The 18,472-nt window shown below is 61.4% G+C and overlaps 2 protein-coding genes across 2 annotated transcripts; both read left to right on the forward strand.

Moving 5' to 3' along the window:
• The first annotated feature begins 666 nt into the window (after window positions 1–666).
• On the forward strand, window positions 667–6,696 carry LOC115640605 (phospholipase A2 inhibitor and Ly6/PLAUR domain-containing protein-like). The gene is made up of 6 exons (XM_030543489.1): window positions 667–729; window positions 1,179–1,285; window positions 1,919–2,026; window positions 2,558–2,713; window positions 3,200–3,343; window positions 6,088–6,696. The coding sequence occupies exons 2-6, from the start codon at window positions 1,231–1,233 to the stop codon at window positions 6,243–6,245; spliced, it is 621 nt and encodes a 206-aa protein (XP_030399349.1). The 5' UTR covers window positions 667–729; window positions 1,179–1,230; the 3' UTR covers window positions 6,246–6,696.
• A 3,873-nt stretch (window positions 6,697–10,569) lies between these two features.
• LOC115640584 (phospholipase A2 inhibitor and Ly6/PLAUR domain-containing protein-like) lies at window positions 10,570–18,080 on the forward strand. The gene is made up of 5 exons (XM_030543456.1): window positions 10,570–10,665; window positions 13,364–13,448; window positions 14,054–14,203; window positions 14,627–14,770; window positions 17,863–18,080. The coding sequence occupies exons 1-5, from the start codon at window positions 10,570–10,572 to the stop codon at window positions 18,078–18,080; spliced, it is 693 nt and encodes a 230-aa protein (XP_030399316.1).
• The last annotated feature ends 392 nt before the right edge of the window (window positions 18,081–18,472 follow it).

Below are 18,472 nucleotides of genomic sequence, written 5' to 3' on the forward strand. Positions count from 1 at the left end.
GGAGGGGGGGCAGGTCAGTTTCGGGTTTGGGCTGGGTGAGGGGAATTCAGGGGATCTTATGCTGGGATCCAAGCGCCCTGAACCTCGAGAAGGACTCGATTGAGGGGTCCTGGTTGGGCCCCCAGGTCCCAGGAAGAGGGGTGCAGGGCCGATCTCCCCCACACTCCGTGACATACCCCGGCATCCTGCCGGCTGCCTCCCAGTCACGCATCACCTAGGCCCCTCAGCAAAGCCTCCAGATCAGCCTGTGCCCAGTGCGGAACTGGGGAAATCAAGCGTCACCCCACTGGGGCCCGTTCCCCCCAGGGTAAATCAGGAGTCACCCCACTGGGGCCCATTCCCCCGTGTCAATCAGGAGTCGCCTCACTGGGGCCCGTTCCCCCGTGCTAAACAGGAGTCATCCCACTGGGGCCCATTCTCCCTGGTGTAAATCAGGAGTCACCCCCTGGAGTCCCTGGGCCCATTCCCCTCTCACTTCCCCCAGGGTAAATCAGGAGTAACTCAGCGAGGCTGTTCCTGTTCACACCAGCTCCGGGGGCCGCCCTTCAGCAGGAGGAGGACGGGGGAGGGCTTTGGAGACAAGCCCTGGTCTGGCATGGTGCCCGCCCGCTGCCCTAGCTATTTAAGCTGCCTGTCCCCGCCCGTTTGCCCAGCCACCAGCTAACCCCGACATCTCCGTGGCCCAGGGACAGAGCTGCAAACCCACGCCCCAGCCCTGTGCTGCCCCAGGTGAGAATTCCCTCCCCAGCCGACACCGCAGTCGCTGGCTCCTGTGCCAGGCCCAGCCCCTGCCCTGCCCTGCCCAGCTGGATTAAACCCAGTGCTCAGGGCAGGAGAAAGCCAGGCGGCAGGTGCCAGGGTATCTGTCCAACTGGGGGGCTGCAGGGCAGAGTGAGAGGACACTGGCTCTGGAAATGTCCTCGCTCCATGGCTGGGCTCAGCAGGCAACGCTGCCAGCCCTTCTCGCTCGGGCGGGCACTCCCCAGAGACAGCTGCACAACGCCACGGCCCCCTGTGGCAGAATATCGGGCTTCCTAGTGTGGGGGAGGAGGGTTCTCCCAGAGCTGAGGAGAGACCTAGAAGACCTGACTTCTGGCTCCCCTGCTCTGATCCAAAGCCCAGCCCAGAGCTGGGGCCAGAAAAGCAGACTTTGCTCTGTGATGTTTCCTGTGTTCCAGGCTAGGTGGATCTGTCACGGCTCCGACACCAGCTCCCGCTCTCTCCAGAGCCATGGACGTTCGTCTTGTCTTGTGCCTCCTCTGGGCTCTCCTAGCTACGGCCAACGGTGTGTGGTGTGAATTTCTGGGGGTCTAATGGATTAGAGTGGGGGTGGGGAGAGCCAGGATGCCTGGGTTCTATCCCAACTCCTGGAGGGGATGTGGGGTATAATGGGATCTATCCCCAGCTCTACCAGTGAGCAAGTACCTGTTCCATGCCTCAGTTTCCCCCCCACTCCATCTATTTGACTGTAATCTCTTTGGGGATAATCTGTTTCTCAAGGTGGGTCTGTGCAGCGCCTGGCACGACGGGAGTTGGGCCCTAGTCTCGGTCAGGGTTTGTGCAGCACCTGGCATGATGGGGGGCTAATCTCAGATGGGGTCTGTGCAGCTCTTAGGAATGCATCACGTGGATTGTTCCCCTGAGAAAATCACCATGGGAAACGTTCCCATTTTCCAGACAGGGACCTTTCTGGTCTGGCCACTGGAGGGAGTCAGCAGAAGTGACTCTGCTTCCGCCCTCGAAATAACGTGCATGGGGGCCAACCCATCAGAAAAGGTCCCTGGGGGCCCAAGAACCCGGCTCACAGGATCTGAGCCGGCCCAGTGCCAGAAAATGACCTGGCGAGCCAGTAAATGGTGGCCAAGGAGCGGATGAGGAATCATTATTTGCCAGAACTCAGGAGCAATTCCTTTCACAGCACGTCCTTCCAGCTGTTACCAGAGCTTCCCCGGGAAAAGCAGCGAAGCGGGGAGCTGTGCCAGTGGGGCAGATTCTTGCATCGCTGTTCAGGAAGTGAACAGCCTCGGTATGTGCCGTGGTGCCGTGACACAGAGCAACGTGCGGGATCTCTAGGCTGCATACCCTGAATTAGCTGATTAGAGCAAAATTGCTGCATTCAGCTGAAGCAAAACAGCAGCTCTCAGGCCTTCATAATCAGTGTGACTGATGCAGCAGTGCTGCCTGGGTCTGCTCAGAGCCTGAGCCTATTGCAGGGAGGAGAGAAAACTGCCCCAGGCATCTCAATGGAGTTTTAACTCCCAGCCCCTTGGCCCAGGGGGAGTCTATCAAACCTCCCTCCCCCAGCCAGGGGGCTCTGCATGAGGGGCAGAGTACAACAGGCCTGCCCTCCCTCCCCCAAAGCAGAGATCCCCCACTTCTGCCACCAGTTTGAACCCACCCTCACTCTGGGGAGGGGGCGTTGAAGCAAACATTGAGGGAGAGCCATGTAGGGCGGGGGGTGGCCTTGGTCCAGCTGTAGGGGGATGGCAGGAGGCTGGGGATTTGGGTGCTCTCTTGCATTCACCCCTTGACAGACGTTCCTGCCCCTCCCCACCAGGGGGTGTGGTGAACACGGGTGTCTTCCAGTCGTGCACCAGCAGCCTGCACAGCCTGGAGGGAGACTTGGACTTTGAATTCGGGGGCGGCGCCTACGTGAGGGTCCACTCCAAGTTGTGCAGAGAGACCAACTGCAACACGGGGGAGATAAAGGAACGTACGTACCCGGCCTGCGCTCGCCCCCACCCTGGCACCTCTCACCTGCCCTTTCCCTCCATTGCCCTGCGCCCTTGGGGATCAGGGACCCATTGCACTGGGTGTTGCCCAGCCACCCCCCTGACTGAGATCAGGGCCCCCCATCATGTCAGGTGCTACCCAGCCCCCCCGACTGAGATTGCAGCTCCCCATCCTATCAGGCACTGCCCAGACACACAAGGAGACACATCTCCTGTCCCAATGAGCTTCAAATCTGAATGGACCCAGGCAGGATCATTCTCACCATATTCCCATTGGGGAAACTGAGGCCCAGGAATGTCCAAGCTCCCCCAGCCTGTCAGTGGCAGAGCTGAGAGGAAGAGAACCCAGGCATCCTGACGTCCAGCCATGTGCCTTCACTGCAATCCACCTGCCCTGCAAACGCCAAGACACAAGGAGCTGCTTCCTGCTTCAGCCCCGATTCTGATTCCCCCTTCTTTGTTCGCAGGCCCCAAAATCAGCACCGTGCCCAATGGAGGACAGTGCCCGTCGTGCTTTGCCCCAGGATCCCACCGCTGCCTCCACAATGTCACACTGCACTGCCAGGGGGCTGCCAACCAGTGCGTCGACGTTGTTGGGTCGCTGTCAGAGAGTGAGTTCCCCATAGGCCCCCCCAGGCCAAACCTGCTCAGGAGACACCCGGGCCTGCCAGCGGGCACTGGACCAATCCCCCCACTCCCCGAGCGGGCAGGCTGCAGGGCGCATGGCGGGGCATGGGGGAGAAGGGCCTGTGTTCAAAATCTGCAAACGAAAAAGGGGTCCAGGGGGTGGATGGCTCAGAAATACTCCATCTTCCCCCCCTTTTCTTCTTCCGCTCTTCCCGCCTCCCCCTCCGCCCTTGGGGTCGCTGCCCCGTGGTGGGGGAAGCCCCAGCGCCTGGATCCCGCCGCAGCCCTGGGACTGCAGGAGTCTCACTGCTGCGCCCCGGGGCCCTGGCGTGGGGACAGAGCTGCTCCGGTCGTGGGGCCGAAGTGGGGGCGGGGACAGAAAGGAGCAAACGGGCTGTGGGGCAGGTGGAATGCGGGGGAGGGGACCCTGGAGGAACAGGGGCGGGTCACTGGGGAATGGGCAGAAAGGGAGGGGGCTGTGGGTGGGGCCGCAGGCAGAAGGGGCAAAGTGGGGGCGGGACCGTGGGCAGAAAGGGCGGAGCAAGGGCGGGACCGTGGGCAGAAGGGGCGGAGCAGGGGTCGGACCGTGGGCAGAAGGGGCGGAGCAGGGGCGGGACCGTGGGCAGAAGGGGCGGAGCAGGGGCGGGACCATGGGCAGAAGGGGCGGAGCAGGGGCAGAACCAGGGCAGAAGGGGAGGAGTGGGGGTCAGACCGTGGGCAGAAGGGGAGGAGTGGGGGTCAGACCGTGGGCAGAAGGGGAGGAGTGGGGGTCAGACCGTGGGCAGAAGGGGCGGAGCAGGGGCACGACCAGGGCAGAAGGGGAGGAGCAGGGGTCGGACCGTGGGCAGAAGGGGAGGAGCGGGGGTCGGACCGTGGGCAGAAGGGGCGGAGCAGGGGCGGGACCGTGGGCAGAAGGGGAGGAGCAGGGGTCGGACCGTGGGCAGAAGGGGCGGAGCAGGGGCACGACCAGGGCAGAAGGGGAGGAGCGGGGGTCGGACCGTGGGCAGAAGGGGCGGAGCAGGGGCGGGACCGTGGGCAGAAGGGGCGGAGCAGGGGCACGACCAGGGCAGAAGGGGCGGAGCAGGGGCACGACCAGGGCAGAAGGGGAGGAGCAGGGGTCGGACCGTGGGCAGAAGGGGCGGAGCAGGGGCGGGACCAGGACAGAAGGGGAGGAGTGGGGGTCAGACCGTGGGCAGAAGGGGAGGAGTGGGGGTCAGACCGTGGGCAGAAGGGGCGGAGCAGGGGCACGACCAGGGCAGAAGGGGAGGAGCAGGGGTCGGACCGTGGGCAGAAGGGGAGGAGCGGGGGTCGGACCGTGGGCAGAAGGGGCGGAGCAGGGGCGGGACCGTGGGCAGAAGGGGAGGAGCAGGGGTCGGACCGTGGGCAGAAGGGGCGGAGCAGGGGCACGACCAGGGCAGAAGGGGAGGAGCGGGGGTCGGACCGTGGGCAGAAGGGGCGGAGCAGGGGCGGGACCGTGGGCAGAAGGGGCGGAGCAGGGGCACGACCAGGGCAGAAGGGGCGGAGCAGGGGCACGACCAGGGCAGAAGGGGAGGAGCAGGGGTCGGACCGTGGGCAGAAGGGGCGGAGCAGGGGCGGGACCAGGACAGAAGGGGAGGAGTGGGGGTCAGACCGTGGGCAGAAGGGGCGGAGCAGGGGCGGGACCGTGGGCAGAAGGGGCGGAGCAGGGGCAGGACCAGGGCAGAAGGGGAGGAGTGGGGGTCAGACCGTGGGCAGAAGGGGCGGAGCAGGGGTCGGACCGTGGGCAGAAGGGGCGGAGCAGGGGCGGGACCAGGACAGAAGGGGAGGAGTGGGGGTCAGACCGTGGGCAGAAGGGGCGGAGCAGGGGCGGGACCGTGGGCAGAAGGGGCGGAGCAGGGGCAGGACCAGGGCAGAAGGGGAGGAGTGGGGGTCAGACCGTGGGCAGAAGGGGCGGAGCAGGGGCGGGACCGTGGGCAGAAGGGGCGGAGCAGGGGCGGGACCGTGGGCAGAAGGAGCGGAGCAGGGGCACGACCAGGGCAGAAGGGGAGGAGCAGGGGTCAGACCGTGGGCAGAAGGGGAGGAGCGGGGGTCGGACCGTTGGCAGAAGGGGCGGAGCAGGGGCAGGACCAGGGCAGAAGGGGAGGAGCGGGGGTCGGACCGTGGGCAGAATGGATGGAGCAGGGGCGGGACCGTGGGCAGAAGGGGCGGAGCAGGGGCACGACCAGGGCAGAAGGGGAGGAGCAGGGGTCGGACCGTGGGCAGAAGGGGAGGAGCAGGGGTCGGACCGTTGGCAGAAGGGGCGGAGCAGGGGCAGGACCAGGGCAGAAGGGGAGGAGCGGGGGTCGGACCGTGGGCAGAATGGATGGAGCAGGGGCGGGACCGTGGGCAGAAGGGGCGGAGCGGGGGTGAGACTGCAGGCGGAAGGGACCCCTTGTTTCCTTGTCCTCCCACCCCAGTGTCCTGCCAGCCGTCTGTCTCCTGCTGGTATCTCTTGTTTAACACTGAGACTGTAAGATCTGAGGGGCAGCTGCCAGGTCAGTGCCTGGTGCAGTGGGGCTCTGTGCCCCCAATGTCAGGGGATGTGTGCTCCCTGTGCCAGGGGCTCTGTGACCCCCCCATGCCAGGGGTCTGTGCCACCCCATACCAGGGGCTCTCTGCCCGCCCATGCCAGGGGCTCTGTGCCCCCAATGCCAGGGGCTCTGTGCACACACACACCCTGCCAGATAATAATGCCAATTTCTCTGCGCAGACAACATCGAAATCCCTTTCGCAGCCAGAGGATGCGCCACGAAGGATGTGGCCCAGATCAAAGCTGGACACACCCTGGTGTCGGGCATATTCATCTATCAAATCAAGAATATCCAGTTAAGCCCGGCCTCCAGAACGGAGACCGTGGATGGCTTCTGACACCCTGCCAGCTCCATCCCACTGGCGCACCCCCACTTTGAGCTATTCCCTCCCCCTCACCTCCAGCTGTGAGTCAGTCCCCCCCATCCCAGGCAGGGAATAACGGTGCCAAGCAACCTTCGCTAAGCACTTTGAGACCCATCAGTGCAGGGCCCAAGCCAGAGACCCATTATGGGCTTTGCACTGAGTCTGACAGGCTTAAAAACAGGCCTGAGTGTTAGAGACCCATTAGCAGCTTCTCCCAGGACAGTGATCTGAGGCATAGAACCCAGGAGTCCTGGCTCCCAGCCCCACTGCTCTAACCTACCAGCCCTGACTCCCATCCCAGAACCGGGGAGAGAACCCAGGAGTCCTGGCTCCCAGCCCCACTGCTCTAACCTACCAGCCCTGACTCCCATCCCAGAACCGGGGAGAGAATCCAGGAGTCCTGGCTCCCAGCCCCACTGCTCTAACCTACCAGCCCTGACTCCCATCCCAGAACCGGGGAGAGAACCCAGGAGTCCTGGCTCCCAGCCCCACTGCTCTAACCTACCAGCCCTGACTCCCATCCCAGAACCGGGGAGAGAACCCAGGAGTCCTGGCTCCCAGCCCCACTGCTCTAACCTACCAGCCCTGACTCCCATCCCAGAACCGGGGAGAGAACCCAGGAGTCCTGGTTCCCAGCCCCACTGCTCTAACCTACCAGCCCTGACTCCCATCCCAGAACCGGGGAGAGAATCCAGGAGTCCTGGCTCCCAGCCCCCACTGCTCTAACCACTAGACACCACTCCCCTGCCAGATCCAAGAACAGAACCCAGGCATCCTGCCACCCCTCCACCCTATGTTCTCACCTTTCGTATTTCCACACACCCAGGCATTGAATAAAGATGGATCCTAAATCCAAATTCCATGCAAAGCACATGTGTTCGTACCGCTGCCCCCATCCACACTGGACCCAGGAGTCCTGGCCCCCACCCCCACCTTCCAGAGACCAAGAGGGACTCTTGTGTCACTCAAAGTTATTGCTGAGGGCAGCTCTGCCCTAAACACTTGCGGGGACCCGGCTGCATCGCTCCAGGGTGTGAAACATCCACACTCTGGGGGCCGTATGGAAGCCATCTTAGCCCCAGTGTAGCCAGCGCTGGGTTGAGGGGGAGAAATCAGACATCCCAGCTCCCACCCACGGTTCTTGGGAAGCTGGACTGACGCCAGCAAGGGACGCATCCTGCCCCTCGGCGTAGTCGTGTCCACACTGAAGCGCTACAATGGTGCAGTGGCTGCGTTTCAACTGGACACTGGAGTGGCCACGTGCCTGGTTTTCAACCAGAAAGTCCAGTCCAGTCGAAAAGGGGACCTGACAGTGTGGGGGAGGTGGGGAGGTGCTGGGTCCTCACCTGCGCCTGCCGTTACTGAGCCGGGGATGCCTCCTACCTTCACTGGGTGGCTGCAGCTTCCAGCCCTGGCTCTGCAAGTGAGTCCCTCCGGACCCCAGCTGGGGGTGGGAGGAGAAATGCAGTGAGCAAAGCGAGGAGGAGGGACGAGGAGTTGACAGGGTGGAGCTTCGTTGAAGAGGTGGGGCAGGAGTGGGGCTTTGGGGGGAAGAGGCAGGGCAGGGGAGGTTCCAGCACTCCTGCTGGAGTGTCTGGTTTTTAAATTTTACTAAGTTGGAGACTAACAGACAACCCCTTAGAATCCAGGACACTCACACCCAAGAACCATCCCAAACCAGAGAGAGACAAAGCAGGCTGCTCCCTAAAGCAGAGAGGCCCTGCTCACCCACTCCCCTTTTCTAGGCTGGCTCACAGCAGGCTGACTCAAGCCATGTCCATCCATTCAGTGCCCCTGAGCCTGCCAGCATGACCAGGAAACCCTAGCATTGTATGGGGAATTACGACATTTGCTACGTGTGTGTTACTGAAATATGGGGTGAGGTTGGGAACACCCACAGCCAGCCTTTCAGGGGCAACAATGGAGCAGTCAGACGGTGCTGAGGGATCCACACTCCCAAGGACACCCGAGGAACTGGATACGATGGAGACGCCTCAGGGAGAGCACGGAGACAGGGGGGGGCTGCTTGACTCACCTCACAGGAAAACCTCTTTCCAGCCGCGGGAGGAACCTGTATCGGGGGGGAAGGGACGTTCTCCCTGTCCTCCCTCCCCCCACAACCCAACACCTGGAAACACGTCTGGAGGACAAGAACTGAACAGGGGAGGGGGGCCCGGGCTGGAAAGGAGAATCCCGGCCTGTGTATCAAGGAACGATCCAGTCAGGGTGACACGGCCTGATTCAAACCCTGGCTACTTTCTGGAACTCAGACTGCGATTTTCCTTTTATTTCTTCTGTGACCAGCTTGGATCTGCTCGCTCACTGCTTACAGCCAGTGGACACTTCTCTGTAGTTAATAAATTGTTTTTATATTTTACCTAAAACGGTGGGTTTTGCGTGAGGAGCCTGGGGAATCTGCTCAGTGTACGAAAGCTGGTGCATGTTCACTTTCCCTTGGAGAAGTGGCGACCTGGGTAATGAACTTACACTGCTCAGGGTCTGCCCGGGGCAGGACGGTCCAGCCCTGGGCTCCTAGGCTGGGCAGCTGGCTGCAGCCTCTCGATTGTTGACTCATGAGGGGCTGGGAGAAGCATTCATGTAGCTCGGCTGGGAGTGTCCCTACCCGTGGCGCCTGTGTGAGTGCAGGACCTGGAGGGGTTGGCAGCTTGTCAGCATCACAGTGCGAGATAAACCCAAGAGTTGAGCAGTAAAACCCAGTTCCAGGTTGCACCCCAGGAAGCCCGTCACCTCCGGGTCTAGGAGTCCTGTAGCAAAGCCCTCGGGTTCAGGACATTTATCGGAGTTTGCGAAGGATTCCAGTGGAACCCAGGTGTCCTCTCTCCCTGCCCTCCCCCCGGCCTAACCCCAGCCTCACTCCCACTCCGCTCCCCAAGCTCAGGGCCCCCGTTGTGCCAGGCGCTGAGAGGCAACCGCTGCCTCAAACAGCTTCCAGTCTAACCGGATATCTGGGAGCTCCCTCTCCCCATTCTCCAGATGGGGAAACGGAGGCAGACAAGCCACCCAACTGGAGCAACAGCCCCACCCCTCTCTGTCAGTCAGGTACCCCTCACCAGCCGGCCATGATGGGGGCCTAACCGCAGCCCCTCTCCTGTCCCCCAGAGAGACTCCCGGGGACAAGGGTCTGCAACTGTCTTGGGCAAACCCAAGGGAGACACAATCCTTCTGGTTCGTAGCCTCTCTGGACAAACCCCCTCCCCCAAGCTCCTTATGCCCTGGTTGGCTGGAGCAATAAAGAACGTTATATTGGCTTCCCCAACAGCAGAGTTTCCTGCAGAGGCCCCTGAGCCCCCGCCAGCTGCTGCAGCGCGTCTGGAACAGGCTGTTAACGGGCCTGAGGAATAAAGCAGAGGTTGGCCAGCGGTGAGAGAGGCTAGAGATGCCCAGACGTCTGTGCTGGCTAGTGGCTCAGAACACGGGGTCAGAGGTCAAGGCTTCTGGATTCTATTCTGGATTCTGCTTGGGGAAGTCAGGTTTCCCGCCTTGTGCCTCAGTTTCCCCTCCCATCCATTGTCAGCTCACACCGTGAGCCTTTGGGGGCAGAAGCTGTGTATCTGGGCCATGCCTGGCAAGACAGGGGCCCTGCCATCTGTCTCTCTATCCATCCGCACATGCTCCCCTCTCCTACCCATCCTTCCCATGCACTCCATCTGAGCATCCAGAGCCCTCTGCTGGTGGGGCCTCCAGACCCACAGGTCTGGGACTTAACAGCCAATTGAGATGAACAAAGCAGCTCCTCCCTCCACAGCAATGAGCTCAGGCTCTCAGCAGACTCAGGCAAGCGTAAGTCACACACATTTTTTCACTTTTCTCCCCAACCACAAAAGCTAGAAAATTCCTCTTTTTTTTAAAAGGAAAGCTGTGATTCTGACCCATACCCATGAGCCAGGGCCCAGGCAGAGATGTATCATAAAAATCTGGCCATATATGACACCTGGACTTTTACCCATCACTATTGTATAGCCGTAAAACCCACATAAAGGCATCATCTTTCACCTGGTGCCCCATGCCACCATTCAGCCCTGCCTCTGTTTACCCAGCTGTTCCCCTCTGACTTCCCCACCCCACAGCAATTCAGCCCCTGCATGCAAATAACCCCACCCCCATTCCCCAGAGCGCAGGGGCCTGCAGAGACCCCAGATTTGAGCTCGACCTTGTACTTTGCCCAGCACTGCACTGGGAGATGGTGGGATGGATGCACGAAAGACTGGGAGGTGCCTGGTGATGAGCAGCCCCATGAGGTATTTTCATTCCCTGTGTTTCCTGGGACCCATGCGCCATGCCAGCCCCATGCGTCCTCTGCCTGCTCACTGCACTCCTGGCTGTGGCTGATGCCCAGACGACAGCAAGTACGTGTCTGGCTTCCAGGGGAGCCGTGGCACCAGCGTGTCCCCGAGACACAGGGCCATCCCAGCGGGACAGCCGCTCTGGGAAGTGGGGAGATGGCGGAGCGCATGCAGGGATAGAAGGGAGTGTGGGGCTGGCTGACTGGCTGGATGGGAGTGCAGGGAGATGGATGGATGGGGCATGGGTTGAGGGAAAGAGAGATGGATGGATAGATAGATAGTCATACAGGGGGATGGATGGAGGGATGGATGGGCATGTAGGGGGATGGATAGATGGAGGGATGTGTAAGGGACAGATGGATAGAAAGATGGATAGAGGGATGGATGGTCATGTGGGGGAGAGTGAATGTGTGGGGGATGGATAAATGGATGGACGTGCAGGGGGAAGGATGGGGAAATGAATGGACATGAAGGGGGATGGAGGGATGGAGGTGTAGGGGGACAGATGGATGGGTGTGTAGGGGGATGGAGGGATTCATGGAGGTCATGTAGGAGAATGGATGGATGGGCGTGTAGGGAGATGGGTGGATGGATGGATGACTGTGGGGGGGGAAAGGTGGGTGTGTAGGAGGACGGATGGATGGTGGGCATCAAGGAGGGGTGGAGAGATAGATGGAATTATGGATGGATGGGTTTATGGGGGAAGGGTGGGCATGTAGGAGGATGGATGGATGGATGTGTAGGAGGATGGATGGATGGACAGATGGATGGATGAGCATGTGGGGGGAAGGCTGGATGGAGAAATCAGACACTTCCGTTTCCATGCACACTCAGTGGGGTTGTGCCCATGGACAAGGGGTGGGGAGGGGGACTCCAGGGGAGCAGGGGTCACTGGGCTGGTGGGGGGCAGCCCAGAGAGAGGGGAGCTGGTCAGGGGAGGCAGGAACCGTTTTAAGGAGCCATGGGTTGACTCAGGGAGGGGCAGGGGGTGTGGGGGGTGGGGTGAGGGAGTGATTCTGGACTGCGCCAGGAGGGGGTAACAGAGGGATGGGGGGGAGGGGGCAGGTTAACACGTCACTGCCAGGCAAAGGACAAAGCAGCTTTCAGTGGAGGGGTGGGAGGGTGTCACCCCATCTCTGCCCCCCACCCCCATTCCTGCTAGAACCAGGCAACCATTTTGGGCCCAGAAACGCACATTCAGGTAATTTCCTAAATTTGGTTCAGCCGAGAAGGAGAGAGACTCAACGACCAGGGAAGAAACGGAGCCGCTGGGGTTGTTGGGTGGGGGACGGCTCCTCGCTTGGCTGGTACAGAAAAGAACAAACAGGAAGGGGAACCCTCCCCCACATAACGTGCCATTCGCCCCGAGCCCAGCCGGCCCCAAATCAGGCAGTTCCCAGCTCTCAGCCCCATTCCCCAAAGCTTTTGGGCGCCTAATGCGCCCTGAAGTTCGGCTTTGAGGAACTGGACCCTTGTCACGGGTTCCAGGCTGCGCCCAGCCTGACACCTGTCCCCCGAGAGGGACCCCTTTAGTGCCCCGGGCTCCACGGACCCACAGGTCCACCGCGGCCGGCTCGTGGCCTCACTGGGTCTTTGGCACCAGCGATCCCTGTCTCCCTGCAGCGAATCCAGCCCAGGGGAGGCTGCTCCTGTCCCAGGGGGAGTCAGCGGTGCCCTCCAGCAGCCTTTGCCAAGTAATGCGACGCTTTATCAGCCGCCCAGTCTGAGCGTCCTTAGCCTGGCACTGAGAGGCCAAGGTCCAGGCAGGGCTCAGACCATCCAGCGCCAGGGCTCACCCGTGCCAGCCTGGTGCCCTTGGACTTTGCCCCCTTTTCCCTGGCACTGGGGTCTCTCCAGAGGGCAGCTCACCCCGCAGCCCCCTTTCTTCCCAAGTTCCAGGCCTTCTCCTGCTGAGAGCTAGGGGAGGGGGAATCTCCTTTCTCTTCACACTGTCCTGGCCAATCGGGTCCCACTGTCTCTCCCGATCCACCGTTGCCAAAGGTTGGTGCCAGCTGGCCCGGAGCAACCCGTTCCTCCCGCCCTAGACAGCTGAGTGGCCCAAATACCGCAAGTCTCCTGCCCTCCCTCTTTTTAGCCCCCTCCATGCCATGCACAGCCTTGCAAAGCACGGAGGGAAACTGAGGCACGCCACGGCATGGTAGAAATAGCAACTAAATTCCCACTTTGTCACATCCCTCTGCGCCCCAACCTGCTGCAGACACCGGCTGGTGCCCCCTGCTGCTGCCGGCACCAATCCCAGGCAGTGACTCCAGGCACTGCTCCCCGGATGCTATTAGAGCATGGGACAGAGCCGCTGTGGGGCGTAGCTCTGGGTGCCAGGAGCCTGTCTCCACCAGCGCTTTACCACATTGAAACTTCTTGTGATTTTTCACACCCCTGAGTGAAGAACTTTCAGCGCAGTAACTTGTCAGCGGTGACAAGCCCTAGAAGTGGTGACGCACCCAGTGGCTGCGTGATCCTGCCCCGGGAGCCTGGCGTGTCCTCAGGTGACCAGCCCACACCACCCACATCAACGCTGCCACTTTTCGCCTGCTAGCTACTCGTGGGCATATCTGGGGTGGTACCACATGGCCTGGGCGTGCCAGCCAGCCAGGGGCACTGAGATCAAACCAGCCGAGGCCACCGCCGTGAGCCCTAGGCCTGCAGGGACCAGACGGGAAAGGGGGGACGGCGGCACCAGAAATTAAAATGGAAACACTGATTGTTCTTTCCCTCCTCACCAGATCCTCAGTCCTGCTACCAGTGCAGGGAAAATTCTTTGAGTAGGTGCCCTGCCCCAGCACAGCCCTGCCCTGCCCTGCCGGTCAGAGCTCCTGCCTCAGTGTCTGGGAGGAAAACACGCTGGTCAAAGGTGGGTGGCACCGACCGTTTGCTGGTGGTGGGCGTGGCAGGGCGAGCGTGCTTAGTTCTTAGCACATCTGGGCTCCAGTCCCCTCTCTGCCAGCCGCCCTGTGTGACCTGGGACATGCCACTTAGGCCCAGAGCTTCAAAGAGTTAGGTAGTGCTGAGAATCTGTGCCTCAGTTTCCCCCATGTGTTCAGTGGGGGTGACAGCCCTGCCCCACCACACAGGGTGGCTGTGAGGATAATACATTAAAGATGACGAGGGGTTCAGAGACCATGGTGATGGGTGCCAGATAAGTATTTGGCTAGACGTGCTGAGGAGGCTGGTTAACAAGATCCCCAGGGACTTGGTGGATGCGCCGTCCCTCGGCATCTCCCAGGCCAGGCCGGCTGCCCTCCTGGAAGATGCTTTCATCAAACACACGTGATCGGGCCCCGTGGAGGGGGGAATTCTCCAGCCCGGGCTACGCGGCAGGTCAGACTAGACGCTGGGATGGGCCCTGCTGTCCTGGGACTCCAGGAAAAGGGGTGAGGCAGCTCCCAGGAATCACCCGCCCTTGGGGCGCTGGTTTCATCTGTAAATAATTTTTGTAACTGTTTGGCTTCTAACCAGGATCTGTGAAAAATACAGGCTATTCCTACTCCTGTGTATCCTCCGCCAGCCCCAGGAACATCTCCCTCTTCTTTGGGAACAGGGTGTATGTGAAGATTCAATCCCGGAATTGCTCTACGAACAGCTGCAATGCCGCATTCACTCCTGTCTGTACATCTCTGCATCCCTCCCTGCTGGGTCCCAGCGGCCCGGGCACCGACTGAGTGTCACAAGGGTTCTTTCCTGGAGAAGAGGGGAGTCCCGTGTAGCATCTGGTGCCATGGGAGGGATCCTGATCTCCGGGGGGGAGAGGTGCAGTGGCGGCACAATGGGGGGCGCCCAGTAGCAGGCTGGGGGGGATCTATGCAGTGCCCAGTGCAGTCAGGGCCCCTGCTCTGGGGCAGGGGGTGTACAGCACCCAAAGGGGAACCCTGATCTCGAGCCGGGGGGGGCTCTGTGCAGCTCTTGGCACAAGGGGGTCCCTGATCTCAGTTATTGCTGTGCTAGAAGTAAGTGGTAACAAAGTAGAGAAGGCATCTGTCCCCAGCCCAGCCCTGTCAACCCCCACCGACCCGCTCTCTGGGGGTCTTGCAGGGCCGATCATCAACTCCGTCTACACGGGAGGCCGGTGCCCGATCTGCTTTGTCCCGGGTCGGGGCAACTGTTCCAGCAAGGAGACTCTGCAATGCGAGGGCCGCGCCAGCCAGTGCATTTCCATCAGCGGGCAGATCTCGGAAGGTGAGCGCGTGTCCCGGATCCCTTCCGGCCCCGGCTGTCCGGGCCCATCGGCACTAGGACAAAGGGAGGCCCAGGACCTGGATTCCCAGTGTGCCAGGCCCCCGCAGCCCCCCGGCAGTGCCCACTTTAACTGGCTACGCCCCCGGCCCAGCTGTGTGCGAGGCTCAGCCCCAGGGTCCCTATGGGGCCAACACCCTTTGCAAGCGAGTTCGGGGACACGGTCCCCTGTCCAAAGCCAGCCGGCTTCCCCCTCTCCCTGTGGACACGGCTCTGACTCGCACTTAAGGCCAAACCCCGCTCCGTCCACACACAGAGCCCTCTTCCCTGCCAGACCAGCTCAGCCGGGGCAGCCCGCGCCTCTACCCGCAGTGCGGCAATGGCAGATTAGCCAATAGGCCATCAGGGCCTGTGCCCAGCGGCCTCAGCCAATTGAGGCCCCCTGGAAAATGGGCACCCCCGCGCCCCAACCCTGGTCCCTGGCCTGAGGACTGGAGCAGCTCTCGCTTCTTGCCGCAGCCCCAGGTGCGCCGGCAGGGGGGCAGATCTTCTCTGGTCTTGGGGCCATGGTGCGGGGGCGGGGAGCATACAGGGGCTGCAATGGGGTGGGTGGAACGGGGAAGGGGCAGGGGCAGGGGCTGCAATGGGGCAGGGCTGCAGGGGAAGGGGCAGAACAGAGGTGGCACCGCAGGCAGAAGGGGGGGTGAGCCCCCCCACATTTGCTCCCACTTGCTCTGGCCCACAACCCCACAAAATCCACCTCTACAGTCCGGCCGAGGCTCAAGTCGTTGCCAGCTCAGCTAGCCGGCCCCAGCTGCCCTGCAGTCCCCGGGGCCCGCCCAGCCCAGCCCTCCCGGCGGAAGAACGAGAGACGCCCACACCATGCGGCGTGCGGCCAGCTGCTCCCCAGCTCTCACAGCTGTGACCTGCCCCGGGGCTCCGGTTGCTGTTGCGTGGAGGCCGTCTCTCCCCTCGCCAGGCGTTACAAATTAATGCCCAGTTCTGCCCGGGGCAGTTACCCGGCTGGGTGGCCGTCACACTGCCTGGAGCGGCCCAGGACCATGGGTGCCTGTCTCAGGGCAGACCCCCCGAGCGCATGGCGTGTTCTCCCATTAGATTTCATCAAGCGAGATTTCCTGGCAGGGCCGGCTTAGGCCGATGCGCCCGATTCCCCGGCATTGGGCCATGTGCCTAAGAGGGCCCCGCGACTTCGGCGCCTTTTTCATTTTTTTTTCTTTTTTACTTACCTGGCGGCGGTCTGAGGCTTCGGTGGCATTTCGGCGGCGGGGGGTGGGGTCCGCTCCAGGGGGCTTCGGTGGCATTTCGGTGGCATGGGGTTCACTCCGGGGGGCTTTGGTGGCATTTCGGCGGCGGGGGGGTCCGCTCTGGGGGGCTTCGGTGGCATTTCGGCAGTGGGAGGATCCACTCCAGGGGGCTTCGGTGGCATTTCGGCGGCATGGGGGGTCCACTCCGGGGGGCTTCGGTGGCATTTTGGCGGCAGGGGGGGTCCACTCCGGGGGGCTTCGGTGTCATTTCGGCGGCAATGGGGTCCACTCCGGGGGGCTTCGGTGGCATTTCGGCAGTGGGAGGGTCCACTCCGGGGCTTTGACGGCATTTCGGCGGCAGGGGGTCCACTCCAGGGGTCTTCGGTGACATTTTGGTGGCGGGGGGTCCACTCCGGGGCTTCAGTGACATTTCGGTGGCAGGGGGTCCACTCCAGGGGTCTTTGGTGACATTTTGGTGGCGGGGGTTCATTTCGGTGGCAGGGGGTCCACTCCAGGGGTCTTCGGTGACATTTCAGTGGCGGGGAGTCCTTTGGTGCCACAGAAGACCTGGAGCGGACCCCCTGCCACCGAAGTGCTGCCAAAGCCCTGGCCCGCCGCCGGGTATTCAAACCGGGCTCTGTTTTCTGGCTTGCTGACAAGGCCTCCCCGCGGAGTCCCAGCCCGTCCCCTGAGACGCTCCAGTTCTCTCCTGCCACCCAACCAAACTGCACTTATGATCAATGGTCACTTACACCAAAAATCAGCCCCCAGCAGGTTGCTCCCCATCACTCACCCCAGCTGAGCTGGTGCTGTAGATCTCACATGAGAGGCAGCGCTGGCAGGTAACGCTGCAGTAACCCCCCGGAAGGGTTATTCGCTAGTAAAAGGAGGTGAGAGCTCTGGAGAGGTTATAGCAGGTACAATATACGCCCAGGTAAGTCAGTCTGTAACCCCTGCAACCTGCCAGGTTCCCAAGTGTCGCTCGGGGCTGCCCAGAATAACCCTGGGGAATCTCCGTCTTTCCGCCCAGCTATTCTGCCCCCCTAGACGCCAAGCCGGCCAGAGACGCTGGATCTTTTCCTGAAGCCAAACTTCCAGCTCCCGCTCCCACAGAACAAGCCGCCAGGGTCCCCACCTGCGTGGGCTCTCCCTTCGATGGCGGAGAGCGAGGAACCCGCTTTGGGTCATTAACTGCCCATCCTCACACGCAGGGGCCACGTGCTTTGGAATTAACCCGTCTCTGTTGGTTACAGGGTGTGAACCTTTGCTATGACATCGAAGCAGGAGACAGATCAGTGCAACCAATGCGTGTGAAGTCCCACTCGTTTTCATGACAGTTCAATACCAAATGCACCGTTCTGCCACCCACCATCACTTTGACCGACACTAACACACGAGTAAAATGGCCTGGGGCTCTGACATGAGCTGGCACCTGGTCTGCCAGTGTCACAGCGACCACTTCTTGATACTCCATTCAGAGTAACTCAGCCAGGCCCACTGCCTAGGTCAGTGCTATGTCACCAGCCATCAGCTAATGGGAGTTAAGAATTTGCCTTCCCCCCCACCAGACCCAAGAGAACCCCGCAAACGGCAGTGAGTCTCCAGGCAGGCCGAAACCCACATCCCCCAGGGGGTGACAAACGCCCTTTCTGTCTCAACAAAGTGTTGACTCTGAAGCCTACTAATTACCGTTGGCATCTTGGTGCCACTCGGCGCTAAAGATGCATGGCTGGGGGCTTCCAGGCTGCAGGTGTTTGTGTTGGGGGGGTTATGTTGGCTCAGCAGAGCCGGGACACCCCATGTCTGATCAGCGTCTCTTTCTCTGCACAGATGACATCACGATACCCTTTGCAGCCAAAGGGTGTGCCACCCCGCATGCCTGTGAACTCAAGAAGGGAGAGATTCTGAATTCGGGAGTGTTCACCTACAAAATAACACAGACTGTGTGTTACACACCCAGCGGCGCTCAGCGGATGCTGGGCCCCTTCGGCCTGGGCAGCATCTTGCCCTGTCTGGCTGGGCTCCTGGCACTGAAATTCCTCTCTTGACACCACCCCCCCCCGTGTCACCCCCCCCCAAGGGGATCCATCCAGCAGCTGGATGATGCCATCATGGTCCGTGGGTCTCTCTCCTCTCCCTCCAACTCACCTGTGCCTCAGTTTCCCCATCTGTGTCCAAAGGATAATGATGCTGAACCGCGTTTGCAAAGATCCAGGGAGTCAGGACCCAACACAAATCCCATTGCAGCCAGAGTGGGAGGAGGGGTGGGGTGTATCTCTGCACAGACTGTGATGTGCTGTGTTGCAGTGCTGAGTCTTATTGTGTTCCACAGCAGCCCCCCGAGAGTCCTGGCTCCCAGCCCCCCTGCTCTAACCACTACATACCACTCCCTTCCCATAGCCGGGGACAGAAGCCAGGAGCCCTGACACCCGACACTCCC

The sequence above is a fragment of the Gopherus evgoodei genome, unplaced genomic scaffold (genome assembly GCF_007399415.2).
Source record: "Gopherus evgoodei ecotype Sinaloan lineage unplaced genomic scaffold, rGopEvg1_v1.p scaffold_31_arrow_ctg1, whole genome shotgun sequence".
Lineage (NCBI taxonomy): Eukaryota > Metazoa > Chordata > Testudines > Testudinidae > Gopherus > Gopherus evgoodei.